The sequence below is a fragment of the Pogoniulus pusillus genome, chromosome 4, assembly GCF_015220805.1.
Source record: "Pogoniulus pusillus isolate bPogPus1 chromosome 4, bPogPus1.pri, whole genome shotgun sequence".
NCBI classification, from domain to species: domain Eukaryota; kingdom Metazoa; phylum Chordata; class Aves; order Piciformes; family Lybiidae; genus Pogoniulus; species Pogoniulus pusillus.
In genome coordinates, this window is record NC_087267.1 from 44,786,066 (window position 1) to 44,813,549 (window position 27,484).

Genomic DNA, 27,484 nt, shown 5'->3' on the forward strand with positions numbered 1-27,484 from the left:
AATGTCTCCATCCCTACTGCCCTCTTCCCCACTTTGCCCTCTCCTCTGGCAGTGTGTTCCATCTCAACGAGCCAGGTCCTTTTCCCACTGTGTAAATCCCAGCAAACCCAAGTTAATAGTCTGAAGCAAAGTGGCCCCTTTTCTCCATCCCTACACCTGTCTCCCACTTAATTAGCTTATCTGCCAGCAGCATATTGCTGCTCTGTGCCTGTCTCTTGCCCTTATCAGGCCTCTGCTCAGACTAAGGCAAGAAGACAAGTAGCTGAGTGGGGTGAAAAAGCCTATTATAAAAGCAGCTCTTTAGAGAGTCACCTCCTTATATCCTTTCCTTTCAGCTGAAGGCAGGGAATCTGATACTGAAGTCACTGAAATTACCTTCCAGGGACCTTCAAAACTTTCCCCAAGCGTTCATCTTTGGAGTGGTTGTGCCTAAGGAAGGCTCTAAGGGAATGGGATTGGCTTGTAAAGGCTTGAATTGCCAGGTAGAGAGAAGCTTTTCAGTCCAAATGGGGGTGTGAGGTGTAAGGAGGTGTAACAACTGCATTGGGAGTGGAAGACAGGTGCAGAGCCCAACTTCTTCCAAAGATGTTGACTCTGAGTTTGGACACTTGGCAATTTCCATACTTGAAGTTCAGTGGGAATCAAAGAATGACAGAAGAGTGTGTGTGGGTGGTGGTGAAAGGTTTGGAAAGGACCTCTGGAGATCATCTAGTCCAAACCCCCCTGCAGGTCAGCTAGATCAGGTTGCCCAGGATCATGTCCAGGTGGGTTTTGAAAGTCTCCAGAGAAGGAAACTGCACAATCTCTCTGGGCAACTTGTTCCAGTGTTCTGTGACAGGAAAGAAGTTTCTCCCTAAGTTAAAGTGAAACCACCTGTGTGTACAGCCCTTGCCCCTTATCCTACCACTGGGCACCACTAAAAAGAGCCCAGTTCTATCATCATGACCTCCACCATTTGAATACTGATCAACACTGAGAAGATCTCTCAGTCTTCTCCAGGCTGAACAGCCCCAGGTCTCTCAGCCTTTCCTCATCACAGATGCTCCAGTCCCCTTCAACATCTTTGTAGCCTCTGCTGGACTCTCTATAGTAGTTCTCTGTCACTCCTGAACTAGGGAGCCCAGAACTGGACACAACAACCCAAATGGAGTCTCACTAGGACAGAGTAGAGAACTTCCCTTGACCTGCTGGTCACACTCTTCTTAATGCATCCACAGAGCAGTAGGCATCCCCAGTAGGGATCTGGCTATGATGTATGTAAGATAGATAAGGGTGATAGAAGCACTGGGCCTCAATACTGCCTCTGAACTGAGGTGGGATGAGATGTTCAGTCACTCTGCACTGAGAATACAGGTCATCATGTGATGGAGATCTGAGACTGCTAGTAAAAGAAGAACATTTTCCATCTAGGTCTCCATCAGCCTCTGAAACCCTTCACATTTTATAACTGACCCTTGGATCCTGCTTCTCCAAATGCCCCTCTTTCTTCTCCTTAGATCAGAAAACAGCCCCTCTCCCATGAGGCAGTGAGCTCTCTCCAGAGGAAAAAAGTCTTTTCCTTTATATCTGAGGGTTTTTTAACCCCTAAACTAAATCCCAACAAGAAGAAATGAATTAAAGCAGCTGTTCATCCAGGCATGCTGCTCCTCTTACCTTGAGGAACTTATACAGGAGGAAGGTGAACCAGTTGGTGAGCATTTTCTCAGCCACAGATTCTGTCCTAAAATCAGCCAGGGAGAAAAGGCAAATTGGAAATTAGTTGGTTGTGCTGGGTCATATCAAAGGGTTAGCCAAAGGATGGGCTTTGTCCATTTTGCTGCCCAGATCTCTGAGCCCCATGGAAAATGTGGGATGACACCACCAGGATCAAGCATGTCCTGGGTTCTAGGGTTTACCTTTAGGTGTAGAAAACCTGCAGGCAAATCCTCACTGCCCTGTGGTTTCTCCTTTAACTGAGGAAGTCCTTACATGGCTTTTTCTCAGTTTCTCCATCAATGAGGAGGAGATGACAAAGTTCGAGGGAATCTTCTCAAAGGAGCTCAGAGAGGATAAATCCATCAATTTGAGGAGCTCAGAGTTAGGTCATATGACAAGAAGGCTACATAAATACTTAAGACAGAGAGATCTAAATCACCAGAGAACACTTATCTGGCACTGCCTATCTCCCTGGCATTTAAGAGTGATTATACTCCTCAATATGTCAACACGGTGCATATACTGAGGTCATCTGTTTGCCCTTGAGCACTCTGTCCTCAATCAAACTAAAACACATCTTGAGCCTTCAGGGTGAACATTTCATACAGCAGGTCCAACTCAGACCTGTAAATGTGCTGTGGACGCCAGAAGCACAGAATAAACTCTTGTACTGGTGTTGCTCAAGAGGAAAGCAAATGTCCCTACCTGAATTAAAGTGGGTCTTACTTGCCCTGGCTGCCTCCAAAGCCATGCAGAAGGACATGCACTTAGGACTTCAGCTTGCCTTTTGGACTCCCTAACTCTTCAGCATAAAGCTGATCTTTCTTCCTGGAGCATGAGACTTGCAAGGAGGAGGGGAGCTGGAGCTGCATGCTTGGAAGCCACCAATGACCTTGCCTGAAAGCAGTGTCCTGTTACACCAATACAGAGCAAGTGGTGGTGGTCCCTTCCCTAGCTAAATACAGCTGATCTCTAGCCTGTTTTCCACTAGGATTTCTCTGTTCCTGTGGGAAAATCTCACATTAATACCAGGAAGAGTAGGGAGAGGAATGATGAGGGTGATTGGAGGTCTAGAGTTAGAAAAGAGATGGAAGGAGAAAGAGGAAAAAATGGAATGCTTAGGAAAAGACAGGGATGAACAACCAGAAATGGAAGAAGGGAAACAAAAAGGAGCAAAGGAGGAGACAGTTAGGAGACAGTGCCACTTAGCATCAGAGGAGAACAGAGAGAAAGCCTGGGGACATCAAAAGGGAGGTCACCATCCAAGCTGTAGGACTATAATCACATCAAGGAGCCAACTGACACCCAAGGAAAGTCCAGTCTCTGCCCCTGGCATTGCTGTTCTGAATGCCAGCAAGTGCCTTCTCCACCCTTTTTGGATGGCTTTCCATACTAGGCTGTGTGCCAGATTAGAAGTCTCCCAGTAGGCACCATATACCTCTTCCCTGCCCAAGCCATCCATCATAATCAGCTGAGGGCTCCTCAAAGTTGGCTCTGAGCAGTTGCAAAGGTCATTGATCTCCAGAAGACTCCTCCTGGTTTTACTTAGGGTACTTGAACCAGAAGGGTTGCTTCAGACTGTGAAAGGGAGATGAACATGATCCTAATGGGAGAAGAGGCAGCATTTCCCTAATCAGGGAAAGAACATTAATTACAGAGCAGTAGGCTTCTAGTTCAAGGGTTCCTACAGAAGACTTTAAGCTTCAGACTTGGCCAAGAAGCACCAATCCAATCTTATGACTTATATGGAGCCAGTTCTGCTCTGCTCTTCTACTGTCTTCAACAAGTTCCCAGCATCATTGCTCAAAGAGAGACAGGAGATCAGTTCCATGGTGGAGCTGAAGAAGACTCTCCATGTGTCTACAGCTGCCATGAACAAGAAATAATGCAGGACAGTCCATGTCCCAGGCAGGAGACAGCTCTAGGGTTATAATATAGTCTACTCCATCAGATACACTTGCAGATCCCTCACACTGCAACTGGCTTTTCCAGGTTAAAAGGGAACACAAGCATAAATTAGCATCTTAAACACACAAAGAGCCCAAAACAAGGGTTAGGAAGCATGGGCTCTTGCTGCTTTTATGAAGCTTTCTGGTTGATCTGTTTAACATCCAGAGGTGCTTTTGTTCTGTGACTTAGAATCATAGAATCAGTCAGGGTTGGAAGGGACCACAAGAATCATCTGGTTCCAATCCCCCTGCCATGCCCAGGGACACCCTACCCTAGAGCAGGCTGCCCACAGCCTCAGCCAGCCTGGCCTTAAACACCTCCAGCCATGGGGCCTCAACCACCTCCCTGCCAGCCTCTCACCACTCTCATGCTGAACAACTTCTTCCTCACATCCACTCTGAATCTCCCCACCTCCAGCTTTGCTCCATTCCTCCTAGTCCTGTCACTCCCTGACAGCCTCAAAAGTCCCTCCCCAGCTGTTTTTTTAAGCCCTCTTTAGATCCTGGAAGGCCACAGGAAGGTCACCTGGGAACCTCCTCTTCTCCAGACTGAACAGTCCCAACTCTGATTACATTCTGATTAGGGAGGAGACAGAGCCAGATCTAAGGACACACCTGCTGAAATGAGAGGAAATTCAGAGTGGATGCTGAGAGGAAGAGGAAAGTCCTTTAAGAGAAGGCAAACTCTATCAGGAAGCCATGCATGAGCAGGAAACCATAAAGGGAGAAGGACTCAGTCCATTCAGCCCTACTTTCCTTACCCCTTTCATAGAATCATAGAAGCATAGAATCAATCAGCTTGGAAGAGACCTCCAAGATCATCCAGTCCAACCTAGCACCCAGCCCTACCCAATCAACTAGACCATGGCACTAAGTGCCTCAGCCAGTCTCTTCTTGAACACCTCCAGGGATGGTGCCTCCACCACCTCCCCGGGCAGCCCATTCCAATGGGAACAGCTTCATGCCAGCCCTACCAGGTCATAGGAACTGTGGCTGTGCCATCCTCATTTCACAATCTGCTACACAAAACCCAAGCAAACTTGCCCCTTTCCTCCCAAGGTGACTTGCAATCCTCATGCTGGACAGCAGAGCACAGGCTGCCCCCCCAGCTTCCTCTAACCCCAGGCATCCTTACCTCCTGAGCAACAGCTTGGGGTGGTTCTTGCTCTCCAGGTTTTTATCTATGAGGTCAGCCAAGAGCTGTTTGAGGACATCAGTAGCATACTCCAACTTGCTCTGCAGCACAGTCATGATGAGAGAGGCCACGTTGCCACGGTCTCGCATGGAGAAGCTGCGCTGGGACTCCAGGGTACGGATGAAGGACAGCAGGAACACCTTGTTGTTGATGAGCTGTGCAAAGAGCTTCAGGCCTTTCTCCACACGTTCCTGCCTATAGCCAGGGACCTGCACAGGAAGAAAGTGAGTTTATATCTTTCCCTCACTACCCACTGTCAGACCTACCCAGGTCATGCAACCTTTGATACCTCTCTGCCTTCATCATGCATTCAGCCTGGAGAAGACAAGGCTCCAGGGAGATCTTATAGAAGCTTTGCAGTACCTAAAAGGTACTGGGGAGGGACTTCTTATAAAGGCCTGTATTGATAGAATCATAGAATCATAGAATTAACCAGGTTGGAAGAGACCTCCAAGCTCATCCAGTCCAACCTAGCACCCAGCCCTATCCAGTCAACCAGACCATGGCTGCCCAGGGCAGTGGTGGAGTCCTCATCCCCAGAGAGGTTGCAAAGCTGTGTATATGTGGTGCTGAGGGTCATGGTTTGGTGGTGACCTGGCAGTACTGGGGCTAATAGTTGGACTTGATAGTCTTAAAGGTCTCTTCCAGTCTAAACAATTCTATCATAGAATCAACCAGGCTGGAAGAGACCTCCAAGATCGTCCAGGCCAACCTAGCACCCAGCCCTAGCCAGTCAACCAGACCATGGAACTAAGTGCTTCAGCCAGGCTTTTCTTGAACACCTCCAGGGACGGTGCCTCCACCACCTCCCTGGGCAGCCCATTCCAATGCCAATCACTCTCTCTGTGAATAACTTCCTCCTAGCATCCAGCCTAGACCTACCCCAGCACAACTTGAGACTGTGTCCCCTTGTTCTATTGCTGGTAGCAATAGGAATAGGTAGAATGGATTTAAGATGGAAGAAGGTAGATTTATGCTGACTATTAGGAAAAAAATTAGTTACAGTGAGGCTGGAGCTGGTCTGCTATGAGGAGAGACTGAGAGAGTTGGGGCTGTTCAGTCTGGAGAGGAGAAGGCTCTGAGGGGACTTTACTGTGACCATCCAGTATCTGAAGGGGGCCTACAATTAAGCTGAGGAGAGACTTTTTAGGCTATCAGGTAGTGATAGGACTGGGGGAAATGGAACAAAGCTAAAAACAGGCAGATTCAGACTGGATGTTAGGAAGAACTTCTTCAGCATGAGGGTGGTGAGAGGCTGGAACAGGTTGCCAAGGGAGGTGATGTAAGCCTCATCCCTGGAGGTGTTTAAGGCCAGGCTGGATGAGGCTCTGAGCAGCCTGATCTAGGGTAGGGTGTCCATGCCCATGTCAGGAGGGTTGGAATTAGCTGATCTTTGTGGTCCCTTCCAACCCTGCCTGATTCTATGCTTCAGCGAAGATACACTGGCACAGGTTGCCCCAGGAAGGTGTGGATGCTACCTCCCTGGAAGTGTTCAAGAGCAGGCTGGACAGATATTTGAGCAATGTGGTCTAGAGGAAAGTGCCCATGCCCATGGCAATGGATTTGGAACTAGGTGATGATCTGGATGAGGGGATTGAGTCCAGCAACAGTAAGTTTGCAGATGACACCAAGCTAGGAGCAGGTGTGGATCTGCTGGAGGGTAGGAGAGCCCTGCAGAGGGTCCTGGCCAGGCTGGATGGGTGGGCAGAGGCCAATGGGAGGAGACTAAACAAGGCCAAGTGCAGGGTTCTACACTTTGGCCACAACAACCCCAAGCAGCACTACAGGCTGGGGACAGAGTGGCTGGAGAGCAGTCAGGCAGAAAGGGACCTGGAGGTGCTGGTAGATAGTAGCTGAAGATGAGCCAGCAGTGTGCCCAGGTGGCCAAGAGAGCCAATGGCATCCTGGGCTGGATCAGGAACAGTGTGGCCAGTAGGACAAGGGAGGTTATTCTGCCCCTGTGCTCAGCACTGCTCAGGACACACCTTGAGTACTGTGTCCAGTTCTGGGCCCCTCAATTCAAGAGAGATGTTGAGGTGCTGGAAGGTGTCCAGAGAAGGGCAACAAAGCTGGTGAGGGGCCTGGAGCACAGCCCTGTGAGGAGAGGCTGAGGGAGCTGGGGGTGTGCAGCCTGCAGAAGAGGAGGCTCAGGGCAGACCTCATTGCTGTCTACAACTACCTGAAAGGAGGCTGTAGCCAGGTGGGGTTGGGCTCTTCTGCCATGCAAGCAGCAACAGAACAAGGGGACACAGTCTCAAGTTGTGCTGAGGGAGGTCTAGGCTGGATGTTAGGAGGAAGTTGTTGTCAGAGAGAGTGATTGGCATTGGAATGGGCTGCCCAGGGAGGTGGTGGAGTCACAGTCTCTGGAGGTGTTGAAGCCAAGCCTGGATGAGGCACTTAGTGCCATGGTCTGGTTGATTGGCTAGGGCTGGGTGCTAGGTTGGGCTGGATCATCTTGGAGGTCTCTTCTAACCTGCTTGATTCTATGAGTCCATGTTTTTTTTTAATCCAAACCTATCTGGCATGCTTAAAGCAACCAAGTAATGTAAGACCCATGTAAGAGTCATAACTTTTTTCATTCTGTAAATTACAGCTTTATTTTTGCATGCAGCAAGTAAATTACTTAGCAAATTGCCTGAGACAACAAACCAACCACCACCACCACCACTCCTGTAAGTGTTTTTAACTCACTTGCCTGAACATTTAGCATTGTCTAGCCTTAGGTTATTATGGAGAATTAAAACAACCAAAAATAACAGGAGAAGGATTTTGTATGGCATCTGGAAGCAGTTAATTAGCAAATGAACTGGAAATAAGTAAGACTTCTCACTGCAGGGATCTATACTGGGGCCTTCTGCAATAAACAGCAACTTCTTTTAGGTGCCCCAGAAAAGGGAGCAGAATGGGAAATGCCTTCCCTGATGTGCTGGTAGCCAAAGATGTTGGTGCTGAAAGAGCTGGTGAGGCTTTGTGAAGGATTAAGGTGGGGGGAAAAAGGGGAAGGGGAGGGGGAGGGGGAGGGGGAGGGGGAGGGGGAGGGGGAGGGGGGAGGGGGGAGGGGGAGGGGGAGGGGGGAGGGGGAGGGGGAGGGGGGAGGGGGAGGGGGAGGGGGGGGGGAGGGGGAGGGGGAGGGGGAGGGGGAGGGAAGGGAAGGGAAGGGAAGGGAAGGGAAGGGAAGGGAAGGGAAGGGACGGGAAGGGAAGGGAAGGGAAGGGAAGGGAAGGGAAGGGAAGGGAAGGGAAGGGAAGGGAAGGGAAGGGAAGGGAAGGGAAGGGAAGGGAAGGGAAGGGAAGGGAAGGGAAGGGAAGGGAAGGGAAGGGAAGGGAAGGGAAGGGAAGGGAAGGGAAGGGAAGGGAAGGGAAGGGAAGGGAAGGGAAGGGAAGGGAAGGGAAGGGAAGGGAAGGGAAGGGAAGGGAAGGGAAGGGAAGGGAAGGGAAGGGAAGGGAAGGGAAGGGAAGGGAAGGGAAGGGAAGGGAAGGGAAGGGAAGGGAAGGGAAGGGAAGGGAAGGGAAGGGAAGGGAAGGGAAGGGAAGTTTCTTCTGAAGCAGAAGTGCCAAGTGTCTTTATCCATAATGCTTGTTCATTGTTATTAGGGGAAAAAAAACACCCAACAACCAAACAATAAGTTGTTTGGTGTTCTTCCTTAGGGTCATTGCTGTGGCTCTACAAGTTTTGGCCCCTCCTGAGCAGCCCTTGTTGTCTACCAGGTGGGAGGAGGTGTTGGACTTTTGTGTTGTTCCTCAGAGCTATTATTGTGATTCTAGCTGTGCTAGTTTGAGCCTAGCTGGGATGCTCTGGAGAGAACAACTAGATGCTAGGCTGTGAAAAGGAAACAATGGGGATGTCTACTGCACTCATAGGCTTGCTGAGATGGATAAGAACGAGAACACAAACATAGGTAAGAGAGTGTCTCTCTGTCTTTGAGGCTGAACTTTTTTCTCTCTCTAACCTGCTGTCTGTGTGACTAATCCCTCTGCTTCCTAACCCCCCTGGCCAATCCTCCAAACTCATCTGGAACATAATGCAAAGTCTGGAGTAAGGTAGAGGGGTGGGGAGAAGGTGGAAGGGCAGTTGGGAGCCCCCCCCCCCGGGGACTCAGGTTTCTGGGAGAGCTGTTGTGTTTCTGGATTACCTTTTACCTTGTCTATTCCTGTCTATAGCTGTATAGATTGTCAATACCTGCTTGTATACTGTGCTAGGCTGTACATATAAAGCTTCATTCAATTCCCAGATTGGCTGAGTTTAGTTTGGGTGATTTTCTTAAGTGTGGGGGAGGCAGGTAACACCTAAACCATCACACTGGCTGCTGTTGTGGCCCTGCCAAGCAGGGTTAGCTCATTTGGGGGATTAAAAAGATTCACCTCCCTCATTGTCCACCGAGTGGGACAGGACACCTTTTCATTCATACAGTTTGTTGATGAATTTTGGCTCTCCTGAAAGGAAGGAGCAAAGATGAGCAGGCACTTCTGATTATACAGCCAGCCAAGCATGGCATTTCCTGTGCCAGCTCTGCTCCTCTTTTCTGCCAACTAACCCCAGTCTTGGCCTCTGGCAATCTCACCAGCCCATGCCAAAGCCTTGTTAAAGCTCAGAGCTTGCCAAAGACTTTGAAGAAAGCTTAGCTCGCAACCTCCCTGGCCTTGTCCATGGTGTATCCTCCACTCCCCTTGCCCAGGTATCCTTAGAACAAAGCCTGTCCATCTGCCAAAGCCTGAACCAGTTTCAAACCTCACTTGGGATCCCATCAAGCTTACTGTCACTAGAATCACAGAATCATAGAATCAACCAGGTTGGAAGAGACCTCCAACATCATCCAGTCCAAACTATCACCCAGCCCTAGCCAGTCAACCAGACCATGGCACTAAGTGCCTCAGCCAGGCTTTGCTTCAACACCTCCAGGGACAGCAACTCCACCACCTCCCTGGGCAGCCCATTCCAATGGCAAATGGAATGGTGTCCTCACAACCCAATACCATTTGTTGCATTCAGAAGCTGGAGGGGAGTCACAAGCAGCAGGCAGTGATTTCTTACCTCCAGATCCCTCAGGACTGGGTGATCTTCAATGCCAGGGAAAAGCACCCTCATAGTGTAGGTTCGGTAATCGAGGAAAGGGATCCCAGCTCCATCCAGATCACTTGTCAGCTCATGAATGTCTGTCTGCAGCTCTGCAAAGGCTGACACAAAACAGGAAGCACTCATGTAGCAGTGACAGTCCAGATCTTCACCACCACGATGAAAAAGGCCCTCAGACATACATGCGTGAAAGCAAGGTATAAGTGAAGAAGCATCATGTGGAGAGGAAAATGAAGGTAAGCAAGAACAGTTTCACCTCTCCTGTAACACAGCCTTTCCCCAGGGACATGTACCAAGGCTGTGAGTGGACAAAGGCTGAAGCCACAGAAACAGATAAAGTTAGACTAGGCACAAGCTTGAGCCATACCCACAGCCTTCAACACTTCCTTTTGCCTGTGATAACTGGGCTCAAAGGCTGGATGGCTGTCTTCTACCCCACTGACACAGTGTCAGCTGTACTCCTTCATCCTACCTTCTTTGCACTCCAGTGCCACCCTGGACTCCAGGTTGTCCATCTGCATCTGCAGGCGCTTGAGGGTGAGGTCACTCTCTCTGGATTTGCGCTTGTACGCTATCAACACGGCCACGATGAAGATGATGAGCAGGCCACCAGCCACTGCAATGCTGACAATAGCTGGCAAGCTGAGAGGGCTGTCTGGAGAGATGTAGACCATCCCTGGGGAGAATTCCATCCCTCCTACACGAGCCTAGACAGAAAGCAGGACAGAACTGCACTGAAGCTGCTGAACAAGCAGGAAAACAAAAGAACTCCATCGCTAACTGACTACAGCTGTATAACCTGATCTGGCTGCAGGGTTCTGCACTTTGGCCACAACAACCCCAACCAGTGCTACAGGCTGGGGGCAGAGTGGCTGAGAGCAGCCAGGCAGAGAGGGACCTGAAAATACTGGTAGATAGTAGCTGAGCACAAGCCAGCAGTGTGCTCAAGTGACCAGAGAGCCAATGGCATCCTGGCCTGGATCAGGAGCAGTGTGGCCAGCAGGACAAGGGAGGTTATTCTTGCCCTGTACTTGGCACTGGTCAGGCCACACCTTGAGTGCTGTGTCCAGTTCTGGGCTACGCAATTCAAGAGAGATGTTGAGGTGCTGGAAGGTGTCCAGAGAAGGGCAACAAAGCTGGTGAGGGGCCTGGAGCACAGCCCTGTGAGGAGAGGCTGAGGGAGCTGGGGGTGTGCAGCCTGCAGAAGAGGAGGCTCAGGGCTGACCTCATTGCTGTCTGCAACTACCTGAAGGGAGGCTGTAGCCAGATGGGGTTGGTCTCTTCTGCCAGGCAAGCAGCAACAGAAGAAGGGGACACAGTCTCAAGTTGTGGAAGAGGAGGTCTAGGCTGCATGTTAGGAGGAAGTTGTTGTCAGAGAGAGTGATTGGCATTGGAATGGGCTGCCCAGGGAGGTGGTGGAGTCACTGTGGCTGGAGGTGTTGAAGCAAAGCCTGGATGAGGCACTTAGTGCCATGGTCTGGTTGACTGGCTAGGGCTGGGTGCTAGGTTGGCCTGGATGATGTTGGAGGTCTCTTCCAATCTGGTTGATTCTATGATTCTATGATTGTAATATGTTCACTGCAGGGGAGGGAGGATTAGAGGACCTTTAAAGTGTTTCTCCAACCCAAGCCATTCTATGACTGGTGATATCTCCTTGCCTCCCCAGCTAAAATGAGTGTGAAACACTTGGACAGAGAACAGCTTAAAGACATCTGTAATGCCATATAAAAGCACCTTTGTTGGCTAAGTCACCATAAAATCAGCCAACAAAGGATTTGTGGTGAAACAAATCTCACCAGTCTCAGTACCCTGGCTACATACCATTTGAGTTTCATTCTGTTTTCTCCATCCCTTGTCCCAAACAGCTACGGTACTCTGGACTGCCAAAATGCACACAGGACACAGAGCTGATGGTTGTAGTCTGATGGTTCCTAACCTTACAACAGGAAAGGTGGCATCTGATCCAGACTGCTAGTGAGGTGAGTATAATAGCTGCTTGCCTGGCAGAAGAGACCAACCCCACCTGGCTACAGCCTCCCTTCAGGGAGTTGTAGACAGCAATGAGGTCTGCCCTGAGCCTCCTCTTCTGCAGGCTGCACACCCCCAGCTCCCTCAGCCTCTCCTCACAGGGCTGTGCTCCAGGCCCCTCACCAGCTTCATCACTTTTCTCTGGACACCTTCCAGCACCTCAACATCTCTCTTGAATTGAGGAGCCCAGAACTGGACACAGCACTCAAGGGGTGGCCTGACCAGTGCTGAGTACAGGGAAAGAAGAACCTCCCTTGTCCTGCTGGCCACACTGTTCCTGATGCAGGCCAGGATGCCATTGGCTCTGCTGCCCACCTGGGCACACTGCTGGCTCATCTTCAGCTACTATCTATCAGTAGCCCCAGGTCCCTTTCCTCCTGGCTGCTCTCAGCCACTCAGTCCCCAGCCTGTAGTGCTGCTTGGGGTTGTTGTGGCCAAAGTGCAGAACCCTGCACTTGGCCTTGTTTAGTCTCCTCCCATTGGCCTCTGCCCACCCATCCAGCCTGTCTAGGTCCCTCTGGAGGGCTCTCCTACACCCCAACAGCTCCACAGCTGCTCCTAGCTTGGTGTCATCTGCAAACTTACTGATGCTGGACTCAATGTCATCGTCCAGATCATTGGAGATAACAAAGTAAATGGGACTTAAAAACCCTCACAAAACCCACAGGGTTTTGCTCCTTAAAACACCTCTCCTAGACACACATTGGCAGAGTGACTGCAAATGCTCTCCACTGAGACAGGGAGCTGTATGTAGCTTTCCATTCTCTGTGTGCTCCCAGAGGTTCCCAGGGCTGCTGCCAGCCTCCAGAACAAGCTGCTGTACTAGGAGCTGGCTTTTAAGAGCCAGAAGGAAACTTGGAGGAGGTACTGCTGCAAGCTCAACAAAACAATCTGCTCAAGTCCATTAGGAGCCCAATTTTACAACATGAACATCACTCCCAAAAGCAATCCCAAATGGTACCACTTGCTTAAGGCTACTAAAAGGTTGTTCAAGGCTGCTGGTAGAGTACAGTAGGTTTGAATGTCAGGGAGAAAAGCACTGCTGACTATCCTGAGGTATAAAACAAAGCTCTAGGACTGTGCTGTGGCAGGGCAACACTGGTTGCAGCTGCCCTATAGTTGCCTCTGTGTTCAGAGAAGGGCAACAAAGATGGTGACAGGTCTGGAGAACATGTCTTAAGAGAAGCATCTGAGGGAGCTGGGATTGTTTAGTCTGGAGGAAAGAAGGCTAAGGGGTGACTTCTTGCACTCTGCAACTACCTGGAAGGAGGGCTGTTTTTCACCTCAAGTAGCCAGTAATCAAGTATTACAGTACTGAAATTATTTCTAAGGGAAGGAATAGTGACAGTGACACACATTGGAGCCAATGAGTTTTTATGTACCTAGTTCAGCTATTTTTGATACAGAGTTAAGGAAAGGAAAGGAAAGGAAAGGAAAGGAAAGGAAAGGAAAGGAAAGGAAAGGAAAGGAAAGGAAAGGAAAGGAAAGGAAAGGAAAGGAAAGGAAAGGAAAGGAAAGGAAAGGAAAGGAAAGGAAAGGAAAGGAATATAGAATCATAGGACCCTCACCAGATTTGTTGCCCTTCTCTGGACACCTTCCAGCACCTCAATATCTCTCTTGAATTGAGGAGCCCATAACTGGACACAGCACTCAAGGGGTGGCCTGACCACTGCTGAGTACAGGGGCAGAATAACCTCCCTTGTCCTGCTGGCCACACTGTTCCTGATACAGCCCAGGATGCCATTGGCTCTGCTGCCCACCTGGGCACACTGCTGGCTCAGCTTCAGCTACTCGTTACCAGCACCCCCAGGGCCCTCTCTGCCTGGCTGCTCTCAGCCACTCAGTCCCCAGCCTGTAGCACTGCTTGGGGTTGTTGTGGCCAAAGTGCAGAACCCTGCACTTGGCCTTGTTCAATCTCATCCCATTGGCCTCTGCCCACCTGCCAAACACTCTTGCTAATCTATGCACTGAAAGCTGCTTCCTTTTACCTCAGACCTCCATCCTACATCCTCCAGCAAAATTTGCTCACCAGCTCAAATATTTTCCTTCCTATCACATTAGATCAATGAATATCAACATATTTCATAGAATCATAGAATCAACCAAGTTGGAAGAGACCTCCAAGACCATCCAGTCCAACCTAGCACCCAGCCCTATCCAATCAACTAGACCATGGCACTAAGTGCCTCATCCAGGCTTTTCCTATTTCTCTATATCTTTCATATTTCATGTTCTACTTCCAACAGCAACCTTTTCCCCCCAAGCCTCACTGTTAGATGAGTCCATTCCAGGAGTATTAGACTAGAATCAACCAACCCCATCCCAATCCCCAGTGCAGGTCTGTGCTCAAAGCTCACAGAACAGCCTGTCTCCATGGGTGGGTTTGCTCTCACCAAAGGTTTGACACGCACATCTGAGTCAGTCAGACATCACAACATGCTTTCAGAGTCAATACAGAGCAAAAGCACTTTTTAGGATGTGATTTATGTGAGCTGCATTTGACACCTGCTTTGACATTAGGATGAGTCACTTCATTCAGGTGAAGCTCTCATTTCTCTCCATTAAAGGGATCTAGACTCCTAGAGGTAGGTGTCCAACAAAGTTAGCCCCAGTGCCTTCCTCTCTAAAGGTGGTTTCAATGCTGAGAAGGTCTCACAGTTCACAAATCAAACTGCCATGATCTGAGGGAATCTGTCAAAGAAAGCCTTCAAGGTTTGTTATTGTGAGCATTTGAAAGGAAAACAAGCAAGTATGTGGATTCCTCCCTACTTTGTTTCTTGGGCTGCTGAGTGCTTCTGAAAGAAGCTATCTATGACTTCCAGAAGGCTGAACATGAGCCCTCCATATTCCCAAACAACAGTCTGGCCACCCTTCAAGTCTGTTAACCCTGAATTTGTCTTAAATGATATTAGGGCAGAGGCCAGGTTCTCCAGCAAAGTCTTAGACAACACCTATAGTGGCTCAGGAGTTCCTGTTGTGTAAAACTTGACTGTGGTAGCAGCTTTCTTAGCATAGCTTGCCCCAGCCAAACCTAGGTGTCTACCTTAGGATGAGATTGTGTGCTCAATTTCATAGAATCATAGAATCAACCAGGTTGGAAGAGACCTCCAAGATCATCCAGTCCAACCTAGCACCCAGACAATCATAGAATTATACAATCATAGAATCAACCAGGTTGGAAGAGACCTCCAAGATCAACCAGACCATGGCACTAAGTGCCCCAGCCAGGCTTGGCTTCAACACCTCCAGGCACGATGCCTCCACCACCTCCCTGGGCAGTCCATTCCAATGCCAATCACTCTCTCTCTGCCAACAACTTCCTCCTAACATCCATCCCAGACCTCCCCTGGCACAGCTTGAGATTGTGCCCCCTGAAAAAAAATATTTAGAAAGCCCTTTCTAGGTCTCTGTAAGCATTCAAATAGCTTTCAGTCATGGACATAGAGAGGACTCCTACCTCTTGGTATGTGGTATCTAAACACTATCTCCTGCTGATCTCCCCCAAGGTAACTAATTGTTGTGTTCTGTCAATGCAGTTTGGTGGAAGTCATAGAATTGCTTAAGTTGGCAAAGACCCTGAAAATCTCCAAGTGCCCTCAAGGTAACAACTCACAGCTTAGAAATGGAAGTGTCTCCCTCTCCAACATGAGCAGAGGATCTCTGGGATTACTTTAGTTGTTAGGAAGTGCAGCAAAGGGGATGGGGCTGCAGTGCGCCTGCGTCATGGTGCTCCAACACTTGCACCACTCCCATGATCCCCTCTCAGCTCTAGGCCACCTCAGTTGGTAAGAAAGGGTTTGTTCAGCAAACATGACCATGAGCCAGCAGTGTGCCCAGGTGGCCAAGAGAGCCAATGGCATCCTGGCCTGCATCAGGAATGGTGTGGTCAGCAGGAGCAGGGAGGTCATTCTGCCCCTGTACTCTGCACTGGTTAGACCACACCTTGAGTACTGTGTTCAGTTCTGGGCCCCCCAGTTTAGGAGGGACATTGAGATGCTTGAGCATGTCCAGAGAAGGGCAACGAGGCTGGGGAGAGGCCTTGAGCACAGCCCTACGAGGAGAGGCTGAGGGAGCTGGGATTGGTTAGCCTGGAGAAGAGGAGGCTCAGGGCAGAGCTCATTGCTGTCTACAACTACCTGAGGGGTGGTTGTGGCCAGGAGGAGGTTGCTCTCTTCTCTCAGGTGGCCAGCACCAGAATGAGAGGACACAGCCTCAGGCTGTGCCAGGGGAGATTTAGGCTGGAGGTGAGGAGAAAGTTCTTCCCTGAGAGAGTCATTGGACACTGGAATGGGCTGCCTGGGGAGGTGGTGGAGTCGCTGTCCCTGGAGCTGTTCAAGGCAGGACTGGACGTGGCACTTGGTGCCATGGTCTGGCCTTGAGCTCTGTGGTAAAGGGTTGGACTGGATGATCTGTGAGGTCTCTTCCAACCCTGATGATACTGTGATACTGTGATAGTGCAATTTTGTCAAGGTCACACAGTAAATCACCAACAGAAACAGGAGGAGGACCTGGGAGAGCTACTTGTCAACTATCCTGTCCATCAAAGCAACATTCATGTGCAGCACAGGGATAGATTTAGTACCAACCCAAGCGACGGAGATGCTGGGCCATGCTGGAGGAGGCATCTCCCAGCCCAACTGTCCCCCTGTTAAGTTCCAGATGCAAAGTCCATCCTTGAGCAGTGGCTTCCACTGCAGGTGACCTTCCCAGCAGGTTGCCAGCCCAGACACAGTCAAAGCATCGCCTCGGTGCTGGCAGTTGAATGAGAAATCCATAACTTGCCCCTAAAATTGATGCTCATTAACAGCTTCAATGGGATCATCTTCCCATGTTTCTACTACCATCTTCTGTTTGATCAGCATCCTCAAAAAGAGATTATTTTTCTCTATGCCTTCACTTAAGCTGTCCCAGGTTGCAGAAGCAGAGGAGTCTTCCCAATGAGCAGGACCTGACCAGATGTTCATCCTCCCTCATCCCCAGGGGTTGATTATTGCTCACCTGATGTTGAGTTTTCTCTCTTCAGGGTTGGCTTTGCCCATCTCTGACTAACCATATGTTTAATTATATTCATGGAAATGACAGGGAACATATAATGCCTTGTTGAAAAGGTTTGGTATTCACACAGAGAAAATCTCCCACTTCATTATTGCTCCTCTTGGAGTGTCTTAATGTGCTTTATAAATGAATCGAGAGCCACAGTATATTTGCATGGCTGAAAAGGATTATTATGACTTCTATTTTCCAGATGACAAACTTTGGCACAGAGAAGTCAAGTAGTTGGTAGGAGATTTCACAGCAGCAGTCACAGACTAGACCCAAAATGGTCACCAGAAGCTTTCTGCTTCCAAAAAGTCTCCAGAAAATTCTTTTTAAAGAGCCATGCCAAGCATCATAGAATCATAGAATCAACCAGGTTGGAAGAGATTTCCAGCATCATCCAGGCCAACCTAGCACCCAGCCCTAGCCAGTCAACCAGACCATGGCACTAAGTGCCTCATCCAGGCTTTGCTTCAACACCTCCAGAGATGACAACTCCACCACCTCCCTGAGCAGCTCATTCCAATGCCAATCACTCTCTCAGCCAACAACTTCATCCTAACATCCAGCCTAGACCTCCTCTGGCACAACTTGAGACTGTGTCCCCTTGTTCTGTTGCTGCTTGCCTGGCAGAAGAGACCAACCCCACCTGGCTACAGCCTCCCTTCATGTAGTCCCATCTGAGCCTCCTCTTCTCCCTCTATGAGTTTCACTGCTTTGAAATAAATATGTGACAGATACAGCTTCAGGAGGGCAACAGGGAGGTGGAAAAAAGTTGATCACAAGGAATGAGAAACATTGATCATCCCTGAGTCTGATGTCAGCTGTTAGCTTTGGTTGTCTTTCCAGCCACAGCTCAGATGAATTTGCTGATGTGCTGTTTATCAAGCAACAACACTGAGGAATGCAAATTACTGAGAGGAAAGCAAAGAAGGAGTGAATAAATCAATGGTGGGAGGAGAAGAAGCTCCCTCTGATGTAATCATTAAATTCATTTTTCAGAAGCTCCAGGAGGGATATGCAGGAGCATGCTAAGTTGTCCAGATGTCAAAAAATCTAAGTCCAGTCCCACTATCACCTATATCCTACAAGATTTTTTCTTTCTCTTACATAAAGGCAAGTTTTAGCCACCAGCAGGTTAGTAATCATAGAATCACAGACTCAACCATGTTGGAAGAGACCTCCAACATCATCCAGCCCAACCTAGCACCCAGCCCTAGACAAGCAACCAGACCATGGCACTAAGGGCCTCAGCCAGGCTTTGCTTCAACACCTTCAGGGATGGTGACTCCACCACCTCCCTGGGCAGCCCATTCCAATGCCAATCACTCTCTCTGACAACAACTTCCTCCTAACATCCAGCCCAGACCTCCCCTGCCACAACTTGAGACTGTGTCCCCTTCTTCTGTTGCTGGGTGCCTGGCAGAAGAGACCAACCCCACCTGGCTACAGCCTCTCTTCATGTAGTTGTAGACAGCAATGAGGTCAGCCCTTAGCCTCCTCTTCTGCAGGCTGCACACCCCCAGCTCCCTCAGCCTCTCCTCACAGGGTTTGTGCCCCAGGCCCCTCACCAGCGTCATCACTTTTCTCTGGACACCTTCCAGCACCTCAACATCTCTCTTGAATTGAGGGTCCCAGAATCAATGATGACTGTGCTGGATCTAACAAAGTCTGACATGTAGGAAACATGTTCCATATATGAACTCACATGAGTAAGCAGGCAGGGGGATGAAGGGATGGAAGGAGGCCCTGAGGAGAAGAACTTAAGGGTGCTGGTGAGTGAAAATCTGGACATGAGGTTATTAAGATGTGACAGCAACCCAGAAGCCAGCTGTGTCCTGGGCTGCTGCTCAGAAGTGAGGGCGGCAGGTGGAGGAAGGAGGGGATTCTGCCCTTCTGCTCTACTCTGTGGAGAACCCACTTGCAGTGCTAGCTCCAGCTCTGGAGTCCTCAGCACTGGGTAGACTCAGACCTGTTGGAGTAGGGTCAGAAGACACAAAACTGATCAAAGGACTGTAAGCCCTCTGCTGGAGTACTGCATCCAGCTCTGGAGCCCCTATTACAAGAGAGATGTGGAGATGCTGGAGCGTGTCCAGAGCAGGGCCAGGAGGATGCTCAGAGGCTGCAGCAGCTCTGCTGTGAGCTCAGACTGAAAGAGTTGGGGCTGTGCAGGCTGCAGAAGAAGAGGCTCCCAGGTGACCTTCTTGTGGCCTTCCAGGATCTGAAGGGGGCCTACAAAAATGCTGGGCAAGGACTTTTTAGGCTGTCAGGGAGTGACAGGATGAGGAGGAATGGAGCAAAGCTGGAGGTGGGGAGGTTCAGAGTGGAGGTGAGGAGGAAGTTGTTGAGCAGGAGAGTGGTGAGAGGCTGGAATGGGTTGTCCAGGGAGGTGGTTGAGGCCCCATGGCTGGAGGTGTTTCAGGCCAGGCTGGGTGAGGCTGTGGCCAGCCTGCTCTAGGGTAGGGTGTCCCTGCCCATGGCAGGGGGGTTGGAACTGGCTGATCCTTGTGGTCCCTCCCAACCCTGACTGATTCTATGACTCTATGATTCTAATTGGGGTTTTCAGCCTGGAGAAGAGAAGCCTTCAGAGAAACCTCTAGTGGCCTTTCAGTACTCAAAGGGGCCTGGAAGAAAGATGCCCTTAAAGATGTCCATCTTACTTTCCTACTTCTCCAAATTACTCTTGATGAAGCTAATATGCCAGGAAGAGGCCCTAATGTTTACAGGATCTACAGAAGACAAATGCTGTTGCAACCTCCTGGGAGATCCCTGACAATTATTCAACATTGGTATGCCCTCCCAAACCATCCATGGAGGAAAGCCTGAGGATAAGCACCACTTACCATCACCTTGTGCCTTCCAGTGAGGTTTGGAGACTCACACAGTAGCTGCACATCTGACACAGTCACTGCACAGGGTTTCTCCCCAACCAAAACAGTGTAGTTCAGCTTGGCATTCCCTCCTGCCACTGGTGGGATCAGGTTCTTGCCCTAGATAGAAAGGAATATCATCATTCCCCCCCAAAAAAAAACCCCACCAAACACATCAAGAAACAGTTTGCCTTCCACCTCTAGTTTGCTCCTGTGACAGAAGGTGTACAAGGCATTTAACATTCGTGGGCCACCTTTAGCTAGCACAGAGAGGAAAAGCTAATTCAGAAAGTCATGGAGAGGACAGCATGGATGGACAGAGACTGCCATTAGTCCCAAGTGCCTGCTCTGTTCCAAAGTCTCTCTGGAACTAAAGCAGGAATTTTGCACAAGTCTTGCACAAAGAGACTCTCCCAAAACACATTCAGGCCAGTAAACCTCTTTCCAAACGTGTATGAAGATGTTCTGCAGGCACCTCCCTCCTCTTTGCACCTCTACCACTTTACAAGTGCTGATATGGAAATGTTTGACCATACATTTCCTTCTTTTTAGATACCAGAAGTGAGAAAAGACTGGGGTAGGACTTAACCAGGAATGAGTGGAAGAGATGCCAAGAAAGAAGATTTGGGTATTTAACTGCCAGTGGTAGGAATTGTTCTTCGGTGGACAGCAGCAGGTACAAGGTTGGGCTGCAAACAGGAGTTTAGTTACTTGTAGGCAGTAAGATGCTGATTTGTGTTTGCACCTGGTGCCTCAGGTATGATAAGAGATGGTGGGTGCAATGAGTGAAGGAAATGCCAGGGTACCACTGTAATTCATGAGGTGCTGACAGACGTGGAGAGGCAATCAGCAGCATGTGTTTGTCCCTCCTCATCCAATCCTTGGTCCTCACCTTTAGTATGATGGGACTCCCCGGCTTCAACTCCAGGATGCCTGAGGGATTGAAAACCTCAAAGATTGGGTTTGGGTAGTAGGTGAAGTTGGTTTTGTTGAGAATTAGCAGAGACTGCACATTGTCAAGAATGAAGCCAAACTCTTCTGGACGCTCAGCCAGCTCAGACTGGTGGTTGGGGTCAACAGCCAGCGCTGGAGCTTGGCAGGTCATCTCTGTGCTGTTTTGCACCTCACAGTTCTGGAAGAAGAGATTCAACAGAAGGAGAATTTAATGGAAACTGTCCCCCAGTCCTCCAAGTGGGAAAATACCTCCCAGTGAGATCACAGAATCACAGAAACATTCCAGTTGGAAAAGACCCCCAGGATCATCAAGTGCAGCTGTTATCCCTACCCTACAAAGTTCACTCTTAAACCATAACCTCAGGCACCACATCCAAAGAGCTTTGAAATACATCCAGGGTTGGTGACTCAATCACCTCCCTGGGCAGCCCATTCCAATGCCTGACCACTTTTGCTGGGAAAAACTTTTCCTAATATCCAGTCTAAACCTACCCAGTCTCAGCTTGAGGCCATTCCCTCTCATTCTATCCCAATTTACCTGTGAGAAGAGACCAGCAGCAGCCTTTCCATGATCTTTTTTAGGTAGCTGTAGACAGCCATGAGATCTCCCTTCAGACTCTTCAAACTAGCCAACTCCAACTCCTGAAGTCACTCCTCATAAGAGTTATTTTCCAGGCCCTTCCCCAGCTTTGTTGCCCTCCTCTACACTTGCTCCAGTACCTCCACATCCTTCTTGTAATGAGGTGTCCAAAACTGAACACAACCTAGCACCCAGCCCTAGCCAGTCAACCAGACCATGGCACTAGGTGTCTCATCCAGGCTTTGCTTCATCACCTCCAGGGATGGGGACTCCACCACCTCCCTGGGCAGCCCATTCCAATGCCAATCACTCTCTCTGACAACAACTTCCTCCTAACATCCAGCCTAGAACTTGAGGCTGTGTCCCCTTGTTCTGTTGCTGCTTGCCTGGCAGAAGAGACCAACCCCACCTGGCTACAACCTCCCTTCAGGGAGTTGTAAACAGCAATGAGATCACCCCTGAGCATCTTCCTCTTCAAGCTAAACAACCCTAACTCCCTCAGCCTCTCCTCACAGGGTTTGTGTTCCAGGCCCCTCACCAGCTTCATCACCCTTCTCTGGACACAAGGAACACACATCATCACCCAGACCAGGCTGTTCCCAGAATTCATGAGTGACTTGCAGATTGCCTGTCAAGGTCCACACCAGGCCTAGAAACCAACCTCAACAGATATTTGTGAGTCTGATGAACTTGGTTCTGTGGACTTGGTTCTGTTAGGTTGATGGTTGGACTTAAAAGTCTTTTCCACCCAGAACCATTCTGGGATTCCATGAAAATTTGCTTTAGGAAGAGAGATGCTCATTCAACCTGCAAACTTCAGAGGCAAAGCAGTCTCCCTGATAGTCCTTCAGCCTCTTTTTGAATCCACCACAATTTCACCATTGCTCAAGTGGGCAGCAGATTATTTGAAGTCCAGAGAGTGCTTTGAGAATCTTGGGTGGGAAGCCCATGGAATAACCTTAAAATCTGAGAAAAGGAGACAATCTGGACTTTCTGCCTTCACCTCAGTCAGTCTCTCTTCAGCTTTTACTTCTGGATCCTTTTCTGGGATTCTCTTTCACACTAAAAAAGATGCCCCAGGAGGTGGTGGAGTTGCCATCCCTGGAGGTGTTCAAGCAAAGGCTTTGCCCCAGAAAGTGCCCATAAGCAGTCAACACCTTCTCAGATGCTGTTGCATGGCTCTATCCTGCAGTGTACTGTAGGTGTCAGCAGGTTCTTCCTGCTCCTGAGTCTCCTAATTGGAGGTGCTAGCCCCACATCTTTCACACCTCTATCAGGAGTTGCTGGGTGTCTACTGGTAATTGGCTCCCTCAGAGTGAAATTTCCCTCCCAGCCCTTCATAGAGTCTTGCTGACCTCTGCAGAATGGTTTCTGATTCCTCAGTAGCCACTGGGAGTTAAATGCAGCTATAAATCTAGCTAGTTAAACCTGGATACACTCCTGTAAGACCCTAAATAGTCCTGGGACTGGATACAATAGTACCAAGAGGATCATTTGCAGCTCCTTCTGATCCCAGCACGTTTAACTAATTACTTAATTTGAATCTAATTATGCATAGGCATGGCTAATAAATACTGTAGGTTGCTTGTGGAACAAGAGAGAAGACAGATATCCTTGGGCCAACAGAATAAACAGGCTTAGGAGCTGAATCACCCCTCATGCTGCCTCTTTCTATCCCTTCTTTGGTCCAGTGTCCCTTCCTGGAGAGAGGCTAAGGTGATCTATCTGAAAGCATGGCACTGCAGCGTTTTCTGGATGCAACAGAAGATTTCAATCTCTAGAGGTGTCAGCCAGCTCCTGACACCACCTTGGACATGACTCCTCTTGTGACTGATCCTCAGCTCAGCAGCCATACTCACATTGATGTGTTCCTTTCCACCGTGCTTTGCCCGGATCTGAGGGTTTTGGATCAGGTCTAGGTGAGTTCCCCAAACTGCAATGGGTGTGTTGCCACTAGAGAGGAGGAAAGCAAAGGTTTGCATGAGTCCAGCTAACAGATATCAGGATTGATTGCACCCTCAGTGGGTGATCTGTATTCCTAAATGTTGATTGCAAAGTGTCTCACCACATTTCACAGTCCCATGGGAAGGGAGAGTAAAACAAAGCAGATGAAATATTTCTTTTTCCTCCCATAAGGGCAAAAAGCAGCAGAAGCAGAGGCTTGTTAAAACTGCCACCTCAAACTGCATCCTGCTTCTTTCTCACTGATAGGATTCAACAGTCACAACCTTCAGCAATGACAACAGTGGAACATTTCATAGAATCATAGAATCATAGAATCAATGAGGTTGGAAGAGACCTCCAAGATCACCCGGTCCAACCTAGCACCCAGCCCTAGCCAATCAACCAGACCATGGCACAAAGTGCCTCATCCAGGCTTGGCTTCAACACCTCCTGGGGACAGTGACTCCACCACCTCCCTGGACAGCCCATTCCAATGACAATAACTCTCTCTGCCATCGACTTCCTCCTAACATCCAGCCTAGACCTCCCCTGGCACAACTTGAGACTCTGTCTCCTTGTTCTGTTGCTGCTTGCCTGGCAGAAGAGACCAACCCCACCTGGCTACAGCCTCCCTTCAGGTAGTTGTAGACAGCAATGAAGTCTGCCCTGAGCCTCCTCTTCTCCAGGCTGCACACCCCCAGCTCCCTCAGCCTCTCCTCATAGGGTTTGTGTTCCAGGCCCCTCACCAGCTTCGTTGCCCTTCTCTGGACACAGTCCAGCACCTCAACATCTCAAACCGAGGAGCCCAGAACTGGACACAGCACTCAAGGTGTGGCCTGAGCAGTGCTGAGTACAGGGGCAGAAGAACCTCCCTTGTCCTGTTGGCCACACTGCTCCTGAGCCAGCCCAGGATGCCATTGGCTCTCTTGGCCACCTGGGCACACTCCTGGCTAATCTTCAGCTACTATCTACCAGCACCCCCAGGTCTCTTTCTGCCTGGCTGCTCTGCAACCACTCTGTCCCCAGCCTGCAGCACTGCTTGGGGTTGCTGTGGCCAAAGTGTACAACCCTGCACTTGGCCTTGTTCAATCTCATCCCATTGGCCTCTGCCCACCCATCCAGCCTGGCAAAGTCTCTCTGCAAGGCTCTCCTACCCTCCAACAGCTCCACACCTGCTCCTAGCTTGATGTCATCTGCAAACTTACTGATGCTGGACTCAATCCCCTGGTCCAGATCACCAATAAAGATATTGAACAGGACTGTGCCCAGCACTGATCCTTGTGGCACACCACTAGTGCCAGCTGCCAACAGGATGTGGCACCATTCACCACCACTCTCTGGGCCCCAACCTCCTGCCACTTCTTGACCCATATCAAAGTGAATCTCTCCAAGCCAGGAGCTGCCAGCTGTGCCAGGAGCTTGTTGTGGCAGATGGTTTCAAAGGCTTAGCTGCAGTCCAGGCAGACTATAAGGACGTGGGAGGTGTTGGTGGGTGTTAACACAGGCCCTTCAGAATGCTCCACAGACTACTCTTCTATATCACTTAAGGAAAGAGCCTAAAAAACCCCTCACAGATCCTGTCTTGTGCAATGAATTCCCAAGGATCCAGCACTACCTTGTCAGATGTAGCTCCATTTTACACCCTTCTTGCCTTTCCCTTGTCTATTCCAGCTGCAGCCAGCAGTGCTGTTTCTGACACTTCAGGGACTGTGAGAAGGAAGGAAACTGCAAAAGAACATTCCCAGGCTTTGGTAGGAGCTGATGTGTGGGTTGGCTTGGACAAGGGGGTGTGCAGCCTGCAGAAGAGGAGGCTCAGGGCAGACTTCATTGCTGTCTACAACTACCTGGAGGGAGGCTGTAGCCAGGTGGGGTTGGGCTCTTCTCCCAGGCAAGCAGCAACAGAAGAAGGGGACACAGTCTCAAGTTGTGGCAGGGGAGGTCTAGGCTGGATGTTAGGAGGAAGTTGTTGGCAGAGAGAGTGTTTGGCATTGGAATGGGCTGCCCAGGGAGGTGGTGGAGTCACCATCACTGAAGGTGTTGAAGCCAAGCCTGGGTGAGGCACTTAGTGCCATGGTCTGGTTGCTTGTCTAGGGCTGGGTGCTAGGTTGGGCTGGGTGAGCTTGGAGGTCTCTTCTAGCCTGGTTTATTCTATGATTCTAAGAGGAAAGGTTTGTTGCAGGAGGTCCATCCCTGGAGGTGTTTAATGCCAGGCTAGATGAGGCTCTGGCCAACCTGCCCTAGGGTAGGGTGTCCCTGCCCATGGCAGGGGGGCTGGAACTAGATGATCCTTGTGGTGCCTTCCACCCCTGACTGATTCTATGACTCTATGATTCAATAGGATACTTTGGCCTGATCAAAACACCATTGCCAGGGCAGAGTGTGCTCTCCCTTTGCAGAACTGTGGTGTAGGCAATGGAATGCAAGGGTGAGAGTGCAAAACCCTCAGCTGTCAGGGCTCACACACTAGGGCAGGAGGAGGAAATGTCATCAACAGACAGCTTCATCTCTGAGAGTTTCCCAGGGTGAGGAGTGCTCTCATCAGTTTCAGCACCTGCCCCCATAACTGCCCTTGGGAACTGTCCAGGCTGCAGTTTGTTTCCTGGAGTACTCTGCTGAGAATGGGAGGCTATGTGGAAATGAGTGGGATTGGGAAAAGAAAGCTCAGAATCCCTTTCCTGCTTCCAGGCAGCTCTACCATAGCTGAAAGGTGAACCAAGTGCATTATAAACGAGAAGACACCAGAGGATACACACTGTAAGGAAGAAGCCTCTGCTGGCCAACAGATCTCCAGTTCTAATCTCTGTTTTCCATGTTTCCCATTTATCTTCCATTATAAAACAGGTGGGAATTAATGCAAATACACATCTCTGCTTGGCAGTGCAGCTATCAGTGAGCTGGCCACAGCTAGCTGGGGTTGTAGGAAGGCAACAAGGAAGGCCAAAGCCCTCCTGGAACTGAAGCTGGTGAAAGAAGTAAAACAGAACAAGAAGGGCTCCTTCAAATCCATCAGTAGGAAAAGGAAGCAGAGGGAAAGAGTGGGCACCCTGCTGAACAAGGAGGCAGCCTCCATAACTGAGGATGCAGAGAAGGCAGAGTTGCTGAATGCCTTTTTTGCTTCAGTCTTTACACCTAAGGCTGAACTTCCCTATGTACTCCAGACCCTGGATGAAGGAGAGGAAGCCTGGAGGAGGGAATGCTCCCCACTGGTCAGTGCAGACTGGGTTAGGGATCAGTTATACAAATTAAACATTCACAAGTCCATGGGCCGGGCCCTGATGTAGTCTACCTTGACCTTAGCAAGGCCTTTGACAGTGTCTCCAATGATGTTTTAGTGAGCAAGCTGAGGAAGTGTGGGATGGAAGAGCAGACAGTGAGGTGGGTTAGGAACTGGTTGCAAGATAGAGTTCAGAGGGTGGTGATCAATGGTGCCAGGTCCAGGTGGAGAGCTGTGACCAGTGGTGTCCCTCAGGGATCAGTGCTGGAGCCAGTCCTGTTCAACATCTTCATCAATGCCATTGAAGAGGGCACAGAGTGTCTGCTCAGCAAGTTTGCTGACAACAACACCAAGCTGAGAGGCTTGGCTGACCCAGCTGCAGGCTGTGCTGCCATCCAGAGAGACCTGCACAGACTGAGAGCTGGGCACAGAGGAACCAGATGAGGTTGATATTGTCTGAAGGGACACTGTAGCCAGGTGGGGTTGGTCTCTTCTCCCAGGCAACCACCAATAGAACAAGGGGACCCAGTCTCAAGCTGTGCCAGGGGAGGTCTAGGCTGAATGTGAGGAGGAAGTTGTTGGCAGAGAGAGTGATTGGCATTGGAATGGGCTGCCCAGGGAGGTGGTGGAGTTGCTGTGCCTGGAGGTGTTGAAGCAAAGCCTGGCTGAGGCACTTAGTGCCATGGTCTGGTTGACTGGATAGGGCTGGGTGCTAGGTTGGCCTGGCTGATCTTGGAGGTCTCTTCCAACCTGGTTGATTCTATGATTCTATGATTCTAAATGCTTGCTTCTGGCCACTTTTCCCCCAGGTGTGATCAGAGCCTAAAGACCTGCTGCTGCCCAGCCAAACAGAGGTGCCAGCACCACTGGCTTTCTTAATTTAACTCCTTGTTGTCCCAAACCCTCTGAGTGTAATTTGCTGTCTGCAGACTCAGATAATTGCTG

At 49.8% G+C, this 27,484-nt stretch overlaps 1 protein-coding gene across 3 annotated transcripts in view; it reads right to left on the reverse strand.

Moving 5' to 3' along the window:
- Positions 1-27,484, reverse strand: part of PLXNA4 (plexin A4) — a 611,173-nt gene that overhangs the window by 57,796 nt on the left and 525,893 nt on the right. For all 3 annotated transcript variants that reach the window (XM_064142725.1, XM_064142727.1, XM_064142726.1), the window contains 7 exons: positions 23,241-23,334; positions 20,740-20,979; positions 19,821-19,967; positions 10,385-10,619; positions 9,871-10,013; positions 4,780-5,048; positions 1,654-1,720 (listed from right to left, as the gene is read on the reverse strand). In XM_064142725.1, coding sequence (XP_063998795.1) covers positions 1,654-1,720; positions 4,780-5,048; positions 9,871-10,013; positions 10,385-10,619; positions 19,821-19,967; positions 20,740-20,979; positions 23,241-23,334 — 1,195 coding nt within the window. The remainder of the gene's footprint in view (positions 1-1,653; positions 1,721-4,779; positions 5,049-9,870; positions 10,014-10,384; positions 10,620-19,820; positions 19,968-20,739; positions 20,980-23,240; positions 23,335-27,484) is intronic.